Genomic DNA, 20,930 nt, shown 5'->3' with positions numbered 1-20,930 from the left:
TTACAGGAATGTGGAGGCGACAGCTTCATAACTAATAAATCTCACTCGACATGATTTAAATAAAGCACAAGTTCACCAATTGGTCTTTTTTTTTTCTTTTAGATTCTTTATTTAATCAATGTTACATTAAACTAACATAAATAAATTTGTTTATGAACAAAAGGCACACAGTTCAAATATAAACAAAGAGAACATCTGTACAGTTTGTCTCATTAAAACATGTCTACTGTCTCTGAGAGAGAGAGAGCGGTCCAAGAGAGATGAGTTTCAGGGGGAGGGGGTTGTTGACGAAACGCTACAGCGCCGCCGAGTCTCAGCGTGAAACTGTACACTCTTCAATCCCCCGCAAGGAACTAAAGTGGTGGGCGCAAAGGCAAAAACACCAACCGGGCACAGCACTGGCTTCATGTGAAACCTCTGCCGGGAGGTTTTCTGTGGATGTCCATTTGTAAAAGTCCCACTGAAACTCACGTCCATTTGTCTGTTTGAAGAGGCCACAAGATTCATTTGCACTAAATTAAAAGATTCAAACACGCAGCACAAAAACTTGAAAAAAACAAAAGAAAAAAAACAAAACCCGTCAGGGCCGGAGGCTGGGTAAACACTCACGATGATTTTTGTAAGAGAATGACGGGGGTCAGTGCCGCCATGGTTTCTCTATGGAAGCGTCTGATTGGTTGGTTGCTGCTTCCTCAGAACAAATTACGGCCAGTTGGTCATTCAAGGTACTGGCAGGACGCTAACGGTCTACCACAGCATTTGTCCTGATGTGGAACGGAGTCCATGTACAGCCATACGACTAAGTCAAAACGATAAGAGGACTCGGTTTGGTTTCTCCTGCATCTGCTCCAGATCAATAAGGTAGATAAAATCCTGTTGTGATCATCACTAGGCTCCTGATCCTACTAGATAACAAAGCGTGGTATACAAGTCCAGTCAAGTCAGTTGTAGTCGCAGCTGTTGATGTCAGTTGTCATCCACCTCTGAACACTGGATGAAACAGGTGTTGTCCTTTGCTGGTCCAGTTTTGTCCAGTTTAATCCGGTCTAGACCAGTCTGTTGTTCTTTGCTGCGGTCCAGTCTGGTTGGATCCAGCCGACTGCAAACCTAAATCATTTAGTATTTGCAAACATCTCTTCAGACTGTTTTAACCTGTTCGGAGCAGCAGATGGGTGAAGTTTAGTCTGGCAAAGTGACTCTAGACTTCAGCTCGTTATTGGCCTAAACTGTTCCTATTTTTCACCTCAAGTGGCAAACTCCACACATCTGGCACCTTAACAGACTGAAACAAACTATGAGTTTGCAAATACCGGCAGACCCAGGTTTGATCCAGGGCTCAGACGGCGACAGTGCTGGGTACCTCCTCGTAGTGAATGATAAAGTAGGGGTAGCTCTGGTCATCGTTGAAGATGACGTAGATCTGGGGGTCCACCCAGTTGTCCACACAGGAGTCATAAAGGTCACTGGAGGGGTCTCGGAGGTTGATGGGTGGAGGTCGCCGCATGGAGGGATTTCCTACAGTAAACCTGTTAATATAATAAATAGAACAGAGACATGGTTAGTAATGTGGTCCAGACTATATATAGTTAAACTGAGTGTAAACTGGAAAGCTACCATCTTTATATTTGCATTATACAACAGATTTTAAAGAAGAATAATTTACAATTCAAAAGAAGACTTGTAATCATAAATTCTATGATTACAAGATTGCTGCTCCTCTGTGCGTTTTAGGGCACCTTTAATAATATTAGCATATGCTGTATGTGCATGAAATGTATATATTGTAAGAATATGAAATGAAAGTGCATTGAAACCAGTGTTTTTCCTCTCTCAAATATTCATGTCAAACTCTAAAGACCTGTAATCCATCAGTGTTTGTTCCACTTTCTCTGGGGTCATAAATAAAACATTAAAATGAGAACATCTTCAGCTACAGGCAAAGTGGGTGGGTAGAGACGTTACACAGCGTATGTGCCAGATACGGAGCGTTAACCACACCGTACAGATAGCTTCTTTATTGGTCTATATCCCTGCTCAGGTCTGGAAGCAATGTCCCTGTCTGTGGCGGGGAACACATTGAACACATTGAACACATTGGGGTATGTGTAGTGTGTTTCCACACCATCCTCACCGCAGACTGCCTGCTGCGCCATAACAAAACTGGTGATGTATGATGGCTTCAGCCAAATCAGCCATTTTACATGTGCGGCTCTAGATTTGACTTGCATTGTAAGGGAGTGGGGGAGTCACATGACGCACAGCATGACTGAATGATGGCTTATGGAAAAGAACCTCGGGATTTCCATGATCCAAATTAATGCTGATATGTTTTGTAAATTTATTTTTGAAAGCACTGAGAGCGAGACAGCGATAGCATCAGAGAGTGCTGTTGTTCATGCTGAGGTATGTGCTGGAGGGAACAACAGCTCATATGGGGACAGTAAAAGATGGAACCCAAACAAAACTGATAACATTAAGGCCTAACTCAGCATTCACCAAACTAATTCACTTCCAGCAAAGACATCTAACCAAAGCAGGATGTCCTAACTAAGATATACCACTGACAAAAAGAAGAATTAAACATTGTGCCACTAATTTTGAGAAATCTGGAGGATCAATATCACAGTGAATACATTGAGAGATGTGAGACTTGTTTATACAAAGGAAACCATCCCTTTAATATCTCTGGTTGCATTATGTTATTGCTGGCATTGTTGTACATTTATTAAATAAATAGGATTTTGCATCTTTGTGATGAAATGCGATGATTAGATTAGCCAGAACAACAAAATCTCATCTGTTTTTTGAATCTATAATGGAACGTTTTTTTTACTATATTACAATTTACATCAATATTGCAATGTAAAATTACAAATACTACGATAAAACACGTAATCCAGATCACAAACCCCTAATAAGGCTTTTTTTTTTTGCAGTGCATTTTATTTTGATGAAGTTGCAACATGAGACATGAAAAATCCCATCTATAATCAAAAGCACAAAAATGTTTCCCACTATCAACGTGTTAACTACTGCGCCCACACACACCTGCCAGTGAGGACTTTGGCCAGGAACATGCAGTGGACTCCTTTGGGCGAGCGCTTGGAGAAGTTGTGGGAGTAGACCGCCTTGCGGGCAAAGTAGGAGCCCTGGCCAAACATGGTGGCGTGTTTGCCGCAGACTCGGGGGTCGAAGTTGTGCTTGCAGATGCCCTCCACCACGTCGGCCGAGGTGCCGTGGAAGAGGTGGCGCTCGCTCAGCAGCCGGTCCATCTCTGACATACGCCGCGACATGTACTCCTTCTTCCTGTTGGAGCAGAAAAGGGACAGAAGGTGAGATTTGTGGATTTTTACTTTAAATATAATAAAGTCATGAACAAATCCCGTACTCTTCATTCTTATTATTCTTTATACTAGGTCGATGCACTGTGAGAGAATTAGTAAAAAGCTGGGAGAAGTCCTGCTATTTCTATTGTTGAAACGTTGTGATCACAGCCTTGTTTGCGCTAAACCGGTTAAGAACATTGGGCCTAATCCGTTTCATGAGCAACACGCGCGCACACACACACACACACACACACACACACACACACACACACACACACACACACACACACACACACACACACACACACACACACACACACACACACACACACACACACACACACACACACACACACACACACACACGCAACTCGTTTGATGTGAGCGGATCAATCAGGCATGCAGAGGTGAAAGCGCCTCGAGCCAGAGAGGCCGTGACCCGGGCGTGACCTCGCATGACCCCGTTGCCTGTGGCTTGACACAGACAGACGTTGATGCATCTAAGCATACACACACACACACACACACACACACACACACACACACACACACACACACACACACACACACACACACACACACACTTCAATTTCCTACGATCCAATTTTAGGATGACTTCCTTTGATATGAGCAACCAGCCAATACACACACACAGACACAGACACAGACACGCAAACAATCAGTAATTGCTTCCCTGTCATAACCCGAGTGTGGGAAGAGGAAAGAGAGAGGGGGGGTATCACTTTCAGAGTTAATGACACACACACACACACACACACACACACACACACACACACACACACACACACACACACACACACACACACACACACACACACACTGTCAGTCATTGCGAAACTGTGTGGTACCAGTCAGTGTGGGAGAGTTCTAACTGTCACAGCTGATAGAACGCGCCCTCCTCTAACCGCAGTGGTTTGCCCACTGTGTGTTTGCGACGGAAACACCATCATCACCAAACATCTCTCCATCCGCCGTGTTCACACACCACCGCCGACTCGTTCTCACGAAGTCCCACACAGCTGGTCCCAGTTGACCCTTTTTTTCCCTCCCTCTTCTCACATTGTTTCTCATTCATCCTGTTTGTTGTTAAGAGATGTTCTTATTCATGTTTCTGTCTGCAAGTAAATATGCAGCTGTGTCGGATATAGTTTGAGTTCAACAACAGAACTCTGGGTAAAGAGATGAACAATACATTCTGTGCCACAACAGCAAAATATGTGAAGCTAGGGCGATTGAAACTCCAAATAATATAACAACAGAAACCACACCACGCTAATATTTTGGTACAACTTTTTCACCACATTGAGTTCATAATATCCTCTAAATATAAAGATGACAGACTTATTTCTGTATGCTTGTAAGCTAAATACTATCTTCACAATCACATATGCTTCTAAGTCATGTGCACTTGCACCACACAGCATGTAAAGGGAAAAGTCATTCAAACCTGACGACATCAAACTATCTGACCCGGACTGAAATGTTCCCTCTGTTTAGTTTGAAAGATTTTAGGTTAGATTGAGGTTATCTCCAGCAATGAGGAAGTGGCTCACCTCTTGTACTTCTCCCAGAGGAACGGGTTCTGCACACGCTGGATCTTGAGGATCCTAAACTTGGTCTCCGACACCGTCTTGTGGAAAAGGCTGTACACCGTCCGGTAGCTGCGGTCTTCACGTGACACCGGCACCTGCAGGAAGTCCTGGCTCATGGTCATGGGCAGCCATGTTTCAGGGAAAAGGCTGGGTGGGTTGGTGGTGGTCGGCGAGAGGGGATGCGACAGAGTGAGATCCATGGACAAGGAAGAGGAGGAACAGGGGAGGGGGGATGACGAGAGGCCGCCCAAAGTCCTAGAGAGAAAGAGAGAGAGATAGAGAAGGTGTTAGAAAAAAATGAGGGTGACAATTGCTGAGTACACTTCCAATTAATTAATACAAATTACTTTTGCTAGCATTGCAAACTGAGTCTAGAAGTTTAAAGTAAAAAATGTGTAATTTGATAACTAACAATGATACACGTCAACAAACATGTAGAATATTATAGCATGAATGGTTTAAATGGAGGGATCGTTTCCAGCAGCTAATTTACAGACAAAATTCTACTGAAAATCAACAACCTCTTATAAACTCAACACAACTCTCAGATAACCGTTTCTCTACAATTAGTACAGCGTAACACTGCTTATAATGAATTCACTTTTGTTCCCCACCATGAACGTTGTCATTACCTTAATCGCTATTGTACTTTTCAGCTACAGTAGCACTGACCTAAAAAATGATATATCTCGAAGGATAATTTCTCAAAAGACGAATAAATAATAAATGAAAACGATGATTACATACGGCCTAGTAAATAAATAATTATTATTTTTAAATATACGTTTGTACTATACAACCCACTTCCTCTTATAGGTCTTCACATATAGCACAACATGCTTAAACCAGTTCTTCAACATACAACTGAAGCAGCATCTGTAGTGATGAGATGTGGAGCACACTTCTAGAACAAATGACAATTTCGACATTCCGAATGGTAAAAGAGTTTACTTTGTCGCAGCTTATAACAACGCTCCTGCTCTAAACTACATCCCAGCCTGCCACCTATCTCTACTCCTTCCTACAGCTTCCTTTTCCATGTGTTTCCGATCGAAGCTGCATCCTAACGTAGAAAAAAACCGATGAACCGCTGCGATGAACAGACACGCCTTCCAAAATCCTATTCCACCAACTGTCAACAAATGACATCACTGTGCTGCTGAGTGGAGCAGCTCCACAGCAGCCGCCAGCCGCCACCGACCAAACAAAACAGCAGGGCAGCGCGAAAATGAAACCCAGACACTAAACAAGACAACGGGGAGGCAGAGTGAGGGACTGACAGGAACGAGACCGAGAGAGAGGGAAGAATAAAAGAAGCCAATTGCAGAGCTGTCGTGAAGGCGACAAAAAAAGCTATTGTGTCTGGCATTTCAGTCAATAACAGTGGTTTGGCTGTCAAGTTATTGCTCTCTAAGTGTAAATGCTGTTAGCCCTATCAGCCATAAGAGAGAGAGTGTGTGTGTGTGTGTGTGTGTGTGTGTGTGTGTGTGTGTGTGTGTGTGTGTGTGTGTGTGTGTGTGTGTCGTCAAGAGACTGTGATCAGTGCGACTCCGGAGTCAGGGCGACGGCTTTTCTCATTTCTTTTTCTCGCTCTCTTTCTTTCTTATCATGCCTGTCCGGCCTCGATCTCTCCCCGCAATCGATGTCTCTCTATTCCCCCATGTGAGCTTTGAAAAGATCACAGCACAGCCGGCTGCCGTAAACAAGTGTGAAATGAAAAAGGGACATATAACGAGAGAGTGATGGAGTTGAGGAGAGAGAAGAAAAGAAAGAAAAGGAGAAAGATTAGCACTGATAACGGGGGAGGGAAAGATGGCTGAAAATAACATCATCCGGAGAGAGGGATGACAGAAGGAGTGGGAGAGAGGACGGGAGGGAGGGAGGGAGCAAGGGAGAGTGCCAATCAAGCTAATGACCTCAACTAATGACCTCAACTTCTAAGCCTAGCACAGATTGTTCCTGACACACACTTGTTTTTGGTCACTTGGAAGGACACTTGCAGTCACTCCCCTTGGACACTGAACTTAACGCTAAGATTTTAACAATTTGCCTGCTTTTTGTTACTATAATGTGACTGTGTGTGAACACATTTTTGTCCCGCAGAGTTATTAATCAAAGCACACACACACACACACACACACACACACACACACACACACACACACACACACACACACACACACACACACACACACACACACACACACACACACACACACACACACACACACACACACAACCGGATGAAAAAGTCCGACCCTCAATCCAAAAGATTCCAGCTTCCCACAGTCACATTTCACACTCTTTTCACTCTGCTCTGCTGTTCAACCAGTCTGGAAACCATTTAGACCGCTCTCACTGCGCTCTCTATCTCTCTCTCCCCTCATTGCCTCTGTCCTCCGCTTCCTCCATCTAATTTCCTCCCTCTTTCCTCCATCTCATGCTCTCCATCTCGTCTCCTCTTGGCTGTCAAGGCCATTCAGGAACAGCTCGTACTAGCGTTCGCTCTGTCCGGGACACTGGCAGGACGGAAGTGAAACATTCTGCAAATGGGGTGAGATGACTCCACTTGTTTCCAATCTGGTATCACTTGTTTTAGGAATATCATTGAGGCGAGTGCAGCGAGGCAGATCACTTCACTGCTATAAAGAGAAGATGGCAGCTGAAAGATGAAGACTCCTGAAATCTGCTAGTTTCCTCAAGAAGAAAGTGAACAAATCTCATCTCATTCACAGATTTCCTCACTAGTTATCAGACAAATAATATTTAAGATAGAGTAAATCTAATTTCTTTATCTGTCCGCTCCCCCCACTCTGCCTCATATGTTCTCATTTGCCTCGTTGTCTATTATCCGTTTGTCTTGTTGTCTTCATTCTGCTCTGGTCAGCTCCTGTGTCCCGGTTTGATTTGCCAAAACTCAAGTGTTAATATGGGTTTTAAGAGCGGCTCAGGCTCGCAATGTGCAACAGTATTGGAACGGATTAAAGGTGAATGTGGTTCAGAGGATTTTCAGTATTCAGCCCCGAGTGTGACATTAGCACTGTGTACCGACCTCTGTGTGCTTGACTGTCTCCAAACAGAACACATAGAGCCACAGGAAGACAGTGTATCACATACTGAAGAGTCAACTTTGTGTGTGTGTGTGTGTGTGTGTGTGTGTGTGTGTGTGTGTGTGTGTGTGTGTGTGTTAATGTGCACATGTTGCAAGGAACTTAATGTAAAATCGAGGACCTCGTTCTTATATTAAATGTTGCTTCCTGTCCAAAACACGAAATGTTCCCTAACAAGGTTGAGATGTGAGAACTAAATGATCAACTGAGGACTGACTGTTCCTGACATTTGCTTTTAACTAGCCACTAAACCGTGATATTCATCAGAATATTTTGCAATCCTTCACGGAGGTTAAAAGACCTCTCAGAAACAATACTCTTTTGCATCTAAATAGCTTCCACACCAACAACACCAATTGAAAATGAGCTTATTGGTCAGCTCCTCCTTTATTCGATGATTGGCAGAAAATGTCAGCTCACAATAACAACGGTAGCATTGTGATGTTTAGCAGGTATAACGTTCACCATCTTAGTTTAGCATGTTAACTATGCTAATTAGCGCAATATACAGCTGTACAGTACAGTAAAGCTGAGGCTGATGGGAATGTCATTAGTCTGACAGGTATTTGGATTAGTATTGAACACATTTAAAGAAGCCAAAGGAGGACCGAAGTGTATTACAATTCACCCTGAGGGGGACATAAATATCTCCACAAACTTTCGTTGGAATACAATTGTCGACTGATGAGTGGGCCGACCACTAGTCCGACACCGTGATCCGTATAGCCATACCGTTAGAATGGCTAAACAAACAAATCCGCATTGGTAACGTCCAGGCAGGACCTGTACATGTCCTTGTATCCGTATTTTAAGAGCAGCAGAGATGGTGACATCAAGTGTTAAATGTCTGTGTCTGTACTTACTGTAGGAGGGGTGTAAGCATCACAGAGGACATGAACGTGGGCCGCTTCTTGATCTGACGCCTGAACCCGAAGACGGCGTTCTGCTGGAAGCCCTCCCTGATGTTGAGGATATACTGGTTCTGGAGCGTAATGAATCGCACCTCCTTAAGACCCCTCGAACTGGCCTCCTCTATGAGCTTCACCACCGGCTGAGTAGGAGAAGAGGTGGAAGAGAAAAAAGAAAAAGAAAGAAAGTGGAGGAGGAAGAGAAAGATGCGATTAGACTCAATCGTTTATCGTTTTATACAGTTGACTGTTCTGCATTTTCATTCAACTGTGGAAAGAGGAAGGGGGGAGTCTGGAGAGGGAAATGTCAGTGAAGTGTGGTACAATGTTCAGATAACAGAAAGCGGAGCTAATAACGACATCATCATGAAACACAAACAGTGACTTTACTGATTTGGTGAAATAAACTGCTGGGGGAGAACTGTGTCACAAGGGGTGTTTAGGTGTGTGTGTGTGTGTGTGTGTGTGTGTGTGTGTGTGTGTGTGTGTGTGTCTCAATTGATCCCATCACAGTGGCTAGAAGATCGATCGGTGTGGGCAAAGTTAATGCGTCGCAGACAAACACACATGCACAAATGCACTGAGTGGCTCACCTCGGAGTATTCCCTCCAGCCAAAGTTGTCTCTGCAGTAGTACTTCCACACCGTGTGACAGCTGGGGGTGGGGTTTGGGTTCGTTGTAGGCGTGGGTAGAGGGCTGGCGGGAGTGGTGAGTCGTCGGACGCGGTCAAATTCCAGGTCACACACTCGCATCGCCCCGAAGTCTAGGGAAAACACACGACCCCTGGAACAAAAAGTGGAAAACCCATTGTTAGGAAGAAGAAACGTCTGCAGTCAGCGGGGGGGGGGGGAAACTAAGTACACTGGCACGGTCGGCTAACATGTGGCTGTGGCACGGTGACCTAAATGGTCACAGTTTATAATTCCATGAAACCTTAATTGAACCGAAGTGCCCCGGAGCAAGACGACCAAACCTCTAACTACTCACTCAGTATGAGTCACGCAGGGCGACAGCGTCAACCACATGACTTACATGTCACATGTTAACTTGCAGGGAATATAAAGACAAATATGACCAAACCATTACCTTTACGCCAACGAAAAACAGACATTTCACTCGTGTGATGATTCACACATTCATCTTTAATTTTTAAACTTTACTTTACTGTGTCAAGATTTAAACCAGAATGATGTAAGCAAGACTGCCAAGGAATGTGCTATTCTGCTGTTTTACTTCGTGGCATAGCTGACTAACTTAGCTTAGTTAATATTGTGTTAATAAAATGTGTTTATAAGTGAGCTTTTGGGTTTCTAATAGGGGGGCATTTATACCTTTGGACAGAGCCAGGTTAGCTGTTCTCATCTGTTTCCAGCCTTTATGCTAAGCTGAGTCAACAAGCTGTTGGCTGTAGCTTCATATTTAGCGTACAGCCACGAGAGTGGTGCCGTTCCTCTCCTCTCACTCTCGGCATGAAAGTGAGTTTTTTTTCCCAAAATGTCGAGCTATTCCTGCAAAGCTTTGACTCTCATTTTTGCAAAACTGACATTTGTCCTTTTGTCAGTCCGGTTCAGCTAGAACAATGATTTTGTTACATGCTAATATGTTAGCATCTGCTAAGTAACTAAATGTTAGAAACGTATAGCCTAATCTTATCATGTGCATACAACCTCCCTTAACCCCTCTCTGTCTCGACAAGCGTGGGACAACCCCCCCCCCCCGTGTGTGTGTGTGTGTGTGTGTGTGTGTGTGTGTGTGTGTGTGTGTGTGTGTGTGTGTGTGTGTGTGTGTGTGTGTGTGTGTGTGTGTGTGTGTGTGTGTGCATCAGTCTCTCTGCATTAGTCCTCCATAAGGCCTCTGGCAAATCCTTTCTGGGTCAGACATACCACTCACATAAATGTGGGCATCATAGACTGGCACGCTATGCCATGGAAGACAGCCCGACAGAGAGGCAGACGCACACACACACACACACACACACACACAGACACACACACACACACACACACACACATTCACCACATACACACAAAAGACAAGTTTTGCAACACACAAAGGATGCACATAGCCTGACAGTGTTAATGGGCTCATTGATTTATGCCGGGAAACTAATTGGATGTCATGTCAAAGGTTAGACATCGGCGAGTGCAGTGTGTCTGTCTGGAAATGTGTGTGTGTGTGTGTGTGTGTGTGTGTGTGTGTGTGTGTGTGTAAAGCAGGGGTCGTGTTGTGGTAACGTGGGTGCCTCAGGTTTGTTCTAAATAAAGCACATGAATTACATTATAGATGTTTCCTATCTAAAACACAGAGAAGCTGGGTGTGTGGACCTGCTGAGTTATTGTTCAACCGCCCAGAGAAGTGAAACCTCATTTTATAATAGGTACACTGAATGTAAGTATATAGTTTCATCTGCTGTGAGTGCAATTACTGGTCACTGGAGTTACAGGCGCACACACACACACATCAGTTTCGGTCAGGAAGGTGATAATGAGAGCTGCTGAGTCAATTTCCCAAAACAAAACCAGAAAAATTACACAAATACTAATTACATACACAGTATTCACAGGCTGTGTTTCTGCTAAGTCATGCTGTGACTGCAGCCCTACAAGAGGAAGTGAAATAGGAATTCAGCCACTGAGCACGTGCAGAAACAAAACAGTAACTGAGGAGTGAGTCACCGATTATCAGGTCTCCAGTTTACCAGAAAGACCAGGCAGATGCACAATGCAGATGCCCAGATTCTCTCTGAACTGCGTTCAAGCATTCAAGAAACAAAAAAAAAAAATGTTTCCGAAAAGGCAGAACAGCAAGAACAGAGAATCAGAAGAGAAAGGATGATGGAAACAGGCGCTACAAGAAAAGACAGGGATACAGTATGTAACAGAAACAAATGCACTGTGAAAACACTACATCCTTTACTTCAGCCCTGTTCACCCCTGCTCACTTTGTTCTATTCATTTGTTCCGTCATCTCTCTGCTCTGTTCCCTGTTTCAGTCCTTCTTTTCGTTTCTCTGTACTTCATGTCTGAAAAAAAAAGATGCACCTGCATGGCCTTTTCTCTCTCTCTCTCTCTCTCTCTCTCTCTCTCTCTCTCTCTCTCTCTCTGTGTCTAAGTACAGAACAGTTTCTGCCTGCAGCGATATGTTATGACGACAGGAGCTTCTGTATGTGCGTGTGTGTGAACTTTACATTTTCAGGTGTCATTATAAGAAGGTTATGTGAACTTAATTGTCGCATTTACAAGAAGCCGCCCCACCCCACTGATCACCTCGATCTCTCTCTCTTATACACACACACACACATACACACACACACACACACACACACACACACACACACACACACACACACACACTCAGAAGAAGAAGATAGTTCTCCAGAAAGGTCAGTCAATGATTTTCAAAGCCTTTCACTGAGTCCTTTCCCCTCCCTCGCTCCCAGACTAGTTTGTGCTGTTCTAAAAATAAAATTCCGCCGGTTAAATTAAGTGCACTGAGATTTGGTGCTTTCAAAGTGGAGGCCAATCAAAAGTTGGAAAGAGTCGCAAGGCACGCCCACTCCTGGGAAGGTCGACACTTTCAAGAGCGAATGTCGGGCTGTTCCAGCTTGTGCAAAGGTACACGCTCGAAAGTCAACAGAAAACGCAAATTGAAAGAGCAGCGTGTTTTAGTTTTACAGGGAAAAGACTGAGACGTTCAAACGGAAAACCCAACTGCTGAATAGGGAGGGGTGTTTGTATGGCAACGGTGAAAGAAGAAGGCCCCGGAGCAAGGACGTGGAATAAAAAAATCCACCAAGCCGGTTCTGTTCCTGGGGCAGCTCCCAGGTGTGTGGAACAGGGCTGAATGTGGGAGCAGGGTGTTGCTGGAGAAAAGAAAAAAGCAGTTTCAGCAGAACCTTTCCCTGGATAAATAAAGGTTAAGAAAACTCACAGCACTGTCAAAATGGCTGTTAATCCCCCACACTGCCTTTAGCACACACACACACACACACACATACACACACACACACACACACACACACACACACACACACACACACACCCTTTCGAACTTTCTCACGGCTGCACACACAAGGACCCGCATACCAGCATCAGTCATGCTATTGTGAACGTCACAGGCTAGAAAAAAAAAAAAAATACAACATGAGAGCTCACTCATTTGCGTACACACACACACACACACACACACACACACACACACACACACACACACACACACACACACACACACACACACACATTCTTTTGACAGATTCATGTACACACACTCAAACTTCATCCAGTCATGCCTTGATAAGTCAGTCAGTCAACCAAATCTGCTGACGAAGTCTTCTTCACACACACACACACACACACACACACACACACACACACACACACAAACACACAACCTTGATGTCATGGGTCAGTGTTATTTCCTCATGTCGGAGCTATTCACCTCCCAGTTATCTATTCAAATCTGCTTCATTTGATTTTGTTGTTTTTTTTGCTGCTCTTAAAGCTGTGAACAACATGGAGTCACACAAAGAGAACAGGAACAAATGTACACCGGCGTCTTCTGCACGTCCTGGATTGTTCCGGTTAAGAGCGCGTACCTGTCCTCCTCTACCGCACACCATTAAGCTAACAGAGCAGGTTGTCCTCTCTTAAAGTCCTTTGACCCTTTAACTCTTCTGAAGGGACAAAACGTGAAAACGCCAGCGAAGAGATGGGAGGATAACTGAATTTGACATAAAAAAAAACACTTGGGGGACACTTGAAAAGGAGAAAAAGAGGATACTGCTTGAGTGCAGAGGCAAAGCACACATTTCCATATCTCTTTAGTACCTCAAGGTACTATTGAGGAATGAAAAGGGGATACAAAGACAGAGAGAAAGGGAGTAAAAGAGGGGTGGGACAAAGAAATGTACAGGACGAAAGATCCAGTAAGGAAAAAGGAGGAAGCAGAAGGGAGGAAATAAAAAAAAAAAAAGATGGAAGGATGAAGGCAGACTGAGTAATAAGAGGCAGAGCGACCCAGACCTCGCCCGGCTGATTCATGGCATGGACTGTCTGACACGTTATAGCCACACACACACACACACACACACACACACACACACACACACACACACACACACACACACACACACACACACACACACACACACACACACACACACAATCTGATTATCTTGACACCGCCTCTTTACACACACACACAATCACCACACACAAACAAGCTCTCATAGACACAACCGTCCTTGATTTTCTTTGATTCGTGACACAATGAGGTAACATGGAATCTCCCGCGATATCAACACACACCATGGTGTCAGGTCGCTCTGCCCTCAATGCTCTGTAACTCTTTATGGCAGTTAATGACAGGCAAAGACTCTCTCTCTCTCAATCATTTACACACACACATACACACACAAAAAATATGCGCTTCGGCATGGTAACGTAAAAATCAGAACAATGTTTTATCCAAGTCTCAGATAGATAATACAGGAAATTGACAACCTGATTGGTAAATCACACACACACACACACACACACACACACACACACACACACACACACACACACACACACACACACACACACACACACACACACACACACACACACACACTACAGCACAGCATAAATCTGCTAACAAGCAAGTGTACAGTCGAAGATTATCACAGTATAACTTTTAGAAGCGATGACTGTGACATTCCTCCTTACTGCTGAGTTCATGACTAAAGGCGGATTAGCCAGACTTCAATTCCTGCTTATCATATGGATGGGATTAACCTGTGCTATGGATCACACACACACGGGAACAGCTCAGCGCAGAACACACACACTCGCATACGCTACAATAGACCGCAGAGGACATATCAGACGCAGACACACAAAAATGCTCGTACGTTTTCTGTCCACACACACACACACACACACACACACACACACACACACACACACACACACACACACACACACACACACACACAGCAGATGGTAAAAACAGGCCTGTGTTGCCATACCGACAGTAAAGCTTGTTAAGTCATCTGTTGCTCTTTAGATCGCTAACAATGTTATCATTTGGCTGTGGTAACCACAGTGATGCCTTCGCCTGTGTGTGTGTGTGTGTGTGTGTGTGTGTGTGTGTGTGTGTGTGTGTACTTGCGTGCATTAAAAGACAGGCTGGACTGCGTCTCTAAAGAACAGTATCAAAAGGGCCCTCGCACACACACACACACACACACACACACACACACACACACACACACACACACACACACACACACACACACACACACACACACACACACACACACACACACACACACACACCCAGTACAATACAAAGTGTCGAGTAAATGACTGAACTGAGTGCTGAATAACCACAACAGTGTGAGCAATTTACTGACTTTCAGGTTTGTCTCTCATCACCTGATCAGATCTTATGAGCCCCAAACCAATACAGTTCAGCCAGCATCAAGATACCAATTCCACAACCTTCGCACACACCCGAGGCAGCTCAACCGTCTATTTTAAGTGCTAACCTGTGGGGTAAATAAACATTGGATTATTTAACACTTAAAAACACTTTTTTTTAAACCAGGAATTAGCCTGTGTTTTCTTACTGTGGATGTGAATGCGTATAGCCACCAAAAAAAAAAACTACTACATATGTGCAAGTGTTATTTGTGCGTTACGTTGTCACTCTACCATTCTCATACAGTCAAACCTGTTTTTAGGGTCAGGGTTACTAATACTTCAAAAACACATTCTTGAGGTTTATGCCGTGGGTGGTTGGGGAAAAAAAGAAGTAGAAATGCTCTCCAGAAGCAGCAACAAGGGGGGTTATGATAAAGAATAACCATGAGGAGAATGTGTTTGACACCTTACAGGTGAAATATATACAACGTGTTGACAGTGACTGGAACTGTGGAATTAAGTGAAAACCAGTGTGAATTCAGTGATTATCTAGCTTGTGACCAAATGTGTCAAAAGACTAATTACCAGAGAATATATCAGAGTCAACCTGTAAAATGTATCACATAGAAAATCAAAAGAAACTGTAATAGCCGGTGTGCTAATCAAACCACAAACAAACACAAGTTGTTCAATGCCCATGACCAAAAAAATATGACCTTTTCTCAATATGTAAAGTAAAACAAACATATGAAATGATCTAGAGGAGTTTCAGTCAAGTGAGCCAGATGGCCCTGTCTGATGGCAAGAGTGTGACACACCAAACGGGCCTCTGAAGAATTTGGGTTGACACCACCAGGTGCATGTCCTGTTTGTGGAGCAATATGCACTTTGCATAGAGTTTCAGTTGAAAACATGAGTCAACAAGTCAAACACACGGACACATACAAATCTTTGTACACAAACCTCTGTGTGTGTGTGTGTGTGTGTGTGTGTGTGTGTGTGTGTGTAGTGTCAACACAGACATAAACAAAGACAAACACACATGGCCGCTCAAAGGGTTCCGTTAATCATGAAAGACCCGATGATGTGGACGTGGTTGAGGGTATAATGGCATAATTCTGTGTCATTGAGTGTTTTTTACACAGACTGCACTTTTAACCCGACTCAGACGATAATATGACAAAGACTGTTCAAAATCCCCGATTACTTTATGAGATCGTACTTGAAGAGAAACATAAAATAGTTTGAATGTGGTTGTTGACAGCTTAAGTTGCCTTAAAGACGTGCCAGCTCCACCTTAATTAAACAATGACTATCTGCTTGTGCGCTAATTTTGGGATAACAGTTCAGAAACAAAAGTAGGAAACATTCTCTAGTTGTAGCTTCTCAACTGTTGAGGATTCGCTCCTTTTTTTATTATTTATGTGATAGTAAACTGAATATCTCGGGTTTTGGAAAGTTGGTCCGACACAAAAAGCTAGAAAAAGACCAGTTTGCTGGCAAGATCTTTCATGAACATGACATCATGGGGTGAAATAGATTCAGCAAACAGAACAAACAATAAGCGACCTGTGCTGAGAGCGAGGTGAGCAGCGGCCATGTGTACATACTCCTTGTGCGTGAGTGTCCGTGTGAATGTGCCTGCATACAGTACCGTTTCACAGGAAGCGGTGCATGCTCCTTTATGTCACCCCAATGGGGCTTGCCAAGTGCTCGCATGTGTGTGTGTGTGTGTGTCTATGTGGGTGTGTGAGAGAGTGAAAAAAAGGTTTATCTCTGTCTGCTAAAAGGCGTGCGTGTGAGCACAGCAAGCCGCTGAGCTCCTCTGTGCAGCCTATTCGTGTGAGCGTCTGCGTGCCAAGCAGTGCGTGTGTGTGTGTGTGTGTGTACACAGTGGTGTGCATGTCTATGACCGAGGGAAGATGAGAAGCTGCCAAGTGCGTCTGTGTCAGTGACCGCACAAGGCAACTGGGGGTCACGGAAGTTCACAGCTTTCTGCCATAGTTTGGACGGAGCTTCGGCCAATCACAGGGTGAGTTTTGGAGCAGAGGGAGGGGGGGGGGGGGGGTGTCCAGGAAATAGATAACCAATATCAGGGCCGGGATATGGAGTGCCGTGACTACAGGAGGGCACAATAGCTGATATGATAGTTCAAATAAAGATGCGTGTCAGGTACACATTAACGAGAAGACACGTGAAGGCCAAAACACATGCACGCAGGAGATATAAAAAAAGTACCGACACACACGCTTTCACACACGCATTAATAAACCACATTGATGGCATTAGGAACTGTGAAAATAACAGGCACATTCACTTGGCTGCGGTCCATGAGCCACACATGCACAGAACAGCTGTGGAGTCAAAAGCTTTCAGTTTGTCAGTGGTGGTGAAACCAAAGAGGAAGCTCAGGCCGAGGTCTACTGTTTCCAACACGGCAAACTAGAGGTGCTTATCATTCACAAGCAGCCTATCGGCTTACTGCGCCATTGTTGCCGTGTCACAAGAGTCAAATGTTTGTTAATTCATAGGTACTTGTGACATGGCGACAATGTAACTAATCAATGGACCCCTTTTCAGCAGTACTTAGGACTCTACAATATACTGGCGCGGGTGCAATGTACTGTATCGATCCAGCAACTGAGGGTATAATAATGTTATTAAAAGGCCTATTTTTGGCATCTTTATTTCAAAAGTATTGTGAATGTTGTCGAAATGTTGGAAACCGATGCCTTACCATAAGTGCATGAACTATGTTTCCAGTTCCTCTTTTGAATTGATTGAATTGAAAGTGAATTGACCCCCTTGTTGCCCACAGGTACGGATCCAAAACAGAAATGCCCAGTTACTGCTTCCCTGCACAGTAAGATCCTGTATCTAACTAGAGGGCATACAGTGTCCACGATAAAGGATAATACTGCTCAAAACCCTAGAGAGGGATACTTACTGAAACTTGAGCCTGACTTGCTCATTGTCCGGGTTGCAGTACAGTCGCTCCAGCTGTTCCTGGGAGTCGTCTGCTATGCTCTGCCACGTCTGATTACTGCTCCTGCGGATCTGCCAGTGGTAGGGCAGGACAGTGTGGTGGTGGGCACAGTCATTGCCGTACACACACAGTCCTTGAAGGAAATCCACGCAAATGTCCACTGAGTCCGACTGGTGCGTGTGATACTGGAGCTGTGTGAGCAGCTCAAAAACCAAGTCCAAGGAGGCCTCTTCACTTTTATCCTGAAATAGCACTCCTTTGTCGGGCTGCAGGAGGAGGGGAAGGGGGTCCGGGACGCCGGTGCAGTCTTTGACTGGAGGGTTTTTAGACCCAGAGGTTAAGAGGCCATTGCTTTTGATGCTCCCCTCTTGGTGGAGAGCCTGGGGTGCAACTGTGGGAGGTATAGTTCTGCCGGGGGGCGTTATTGTCACCGTGCTGCCGGCCGCCCTGAGGTCAGGTTTCGGCTGAAAGCAGCGGCTATCGGGGGTAGTAGGATCCGCGATCTTGGGTCGCTCCCCTCGCCGCTCGGTCTCCTCCAGCTCCGCAGTAGTATCGGCTATTTCCACATCACCGTCTCGGGTCAACAGCCCCGGTACTCCGGCCCCAGCCGCGGTGTCGCCAGCGGCTCCCGGGGCTTTGAGACACACTTGGCCCATACAGTTCTGTTTCACCACGACCGCCGCGCACAGGTTGCCTGGAGTCCTGCCCGGCTGGCTCCGGGGAACAAACACCCCATCCCCGGAGACCAGCGCATCCGTGCTCAGTAAAGTGGTCAGTATGGGGTCCTCCAGGGCGCGGTGGAGGCATTTGGCGTCCAATTTCCTCTGCTTCTTTTTGAAAAAGGGTTTCACCAGAGGTATTTTGTCCGGGAGACCCACTATCCGCTGTTCCGTGAAGTCTTCCCCTTCGTCCATGTTTAAACTCATATCCAGGGAGATCCCAGTCGGTACACCGTCTGTGGATTTCTGGAGAATGTGCAAAGTTTTATCCATGATGCCCTCCTAAAACCCCGACAGTCCTGGGAGAAAGAAAGAGGAAAAAAAGACAGATGTAGTCATCAAAGATAAAACACCTATAATCCTATAATCTTAGTTTCCAAGGTGAAGTCACCCCGTCATCCATAAAGCCATATGATTAATAGGTTGGACGAGCTATTATGCTGTAAAAAAAAAAAAAAAGAACTGTGGAAAGTCATCTTTCCTTTCATGGGAAGGAAACCCCTCGTTTCATCTGCTGAAACGAAACCTGTTTAACACCTCTGGCAAAAAAAAAAAAAAACTACAGACTGGTCTGATCTCATAATGACCCTGCAGGAATAATTAAACACAAATAGGCCTTAACATGAATAACACAGCAAGAGCTGCAATAACGATCAGCTGAAACAGACTATTATAAACACATAAATGATTGTTACAGCTCGTTAGGCCGATAATGAATCTCGTTTGGAAAGGAGACGGGTTCAGCTGCTTGCATCCAGTTATTGAAGCGGAAAAAAAATATTAGCCTACCTAATCCTGCTGTAGAGACTTTAACAGAGTCACCAGTTACAGATTATTTTTTTTTTTAATAAAAATGAGAATATATAATCGGACCGTGTTTTTACTCTTGTGCGTCTTTGGGCTCTCTCTCTAACGTCACGCGTGCAATTACAGCTGCGTCCCCGAGCAGGAGCGATAAAATCATCACTGTAACAAAACCCCCTCTCTCTCTCTCTCCCGGGACTATATATTTTGATCACGGGAGTCCGATACGCGGCCGCTGCCGTCTACGTGCCGCTTTCACATCGTTGCGCGAGCAAGTTTGCACGTAGGCTACTGTCTACACGTTACAAAGAAACACACACAAGGCACTGCGGCGGAGCAACGACAAAAGAAACACGGGGAGAGCTCCCCGGAGCTGTATGTTCGCCCGCCTCGCTACAACAGCTCTCCTCCCGTTAACAAACGGTTCTTCCCGCAGACCCGGAGCGGCGCGGTGCGGGCTGCAGAGTTGAAACGCTTTTAAAGAACCAACCGGAGAAGCACTGCAGTAGGCAGCGCAGGGTGATTTGTAGCAGCGCAAGCTTTCCACGGAGCCGGTTTCGGGGGGAAAAAAGACCCTCACTACATTTCTCTGTTGACACAACGAGACGACAAAAAACACCCTACCTGCGCGATAAAGTCCGCCCCTCTCCCCCTGGTCTCGACACTCTTTGGTGGGTAAAATCCAGTGCGTACATCGGCGGAGCTCCGTATCCAGTCTGGAGATAATAGTATCCGTGTCTGGACTAGACTGTAGTCCGGTTAGGTTTTCTCGTGTCCCTCTGCTGCCCCCGCCGCTCTCATGCTCTGTCTCTATTGCATGCTGTCTGTCCCCCCTCTCTTTGTATCCTTGTACCGGATAGAAAAGGCGCAGGCGAGGAGCAGAGACCGACAAAGGGCGAAGCACAGCTGTGGCGAGCTCTGCCTGCCTCCCGGCTCCGCACAGCCAGGCCCCGCCCCGTAACCTGGTCACAGGCGGGGCTTCGCTTCAAAGGCAGGAGGGGGAGGGAAAGAGTCGTCTGGTGGTGATCGGAAGAAGCTGCATGGGGGTTGTGAGGTC

At 45.2% G+C, this 20,930-nt stretch overlaps 1 protein-coding gene across 1 annotated transcript; it reads right to left on the bottom strand.

The window, feature by feature from the left end:
* Nucleotides 1-402: 402 nt before the first annotated feature.
* On the bottom strand, nucleotides 403-20,788 carry tiparp (TCDD-inducible poly(ADP-ribose) polymerase). Its single transcript, XM_068708602.1, has 7 exons — nucleotides 20,498-20,788; nucleotides 18,312-19,368; nucleotides 9,551-9,740; nucleotides 8,913-9,100; nucleotides 4,901-5,194; nucleotides 3,049-3,306; nucleotides 403-1,526 (listed from the first exon to the last, which is right to left on the bottom strand). Exons 2-7 carry the CDS (start codon nucleotides 19,340-19,342, stop codon nucleotides 1,337-1,339), a joined length of 2,151 nt encoding a protein of 716 aa, XP_068564703.1. The 5' UTR covers nucleotides 19,343-19,368; nucleotides 20,498-20,788; the 3' UTR covers nucleotides 403-1,336.
* Between the last annotated feature and the right edge of the window lie 142 nt (nucleotides 20,789-20,930).

The sequence above is a fragment of the Cebidichthys violaceus genome, unplaced genomic scaffold, assembly GCF_023349555.1.
Source record: "Cebidichthys violaceus isolate CVI_PGR_0920_01 unplaced genomic scaffold, fCebVio1.0.p SCAF_1, whole genome shotgun sequence".
NCBI lineage: Eukaryota > Metazoa > Chordata > Actinopteri > Perciformes > Stichaeidae > Cebidichthys > Cebidichthys violaceus.
The sequence above is the reverse complement of the archived record's forward strand: the minus strand, read 5'-3'. Positions and strand labels throughout refer to the sequence as shown.

Bases quoted from the DNA above. Each gene is read 5' to 3' on its own strand.
- tiparp (XM_068708602.1), bottom strand. From the start codon at position 19,342: ATGGATAAAACTTTGCACATTCTCCAGAAATCCACAGACGGTGTACCG. The intron at 9,741-18,311 runs GTAAGTATCCCT...TTTTTGTTCCAG, and splicing joins CAAGTCAGGCTCAAGTTTCA to GGGTCGTGTGTTTTCCCTAG. The intron at 1,527-3,048 runs GTGTGTGTGGGC...TTATATTAACAG, and splicing joins GCCAAAGTCCTCACTGGCAG to GTTTACTGTAGGAAATCCCT.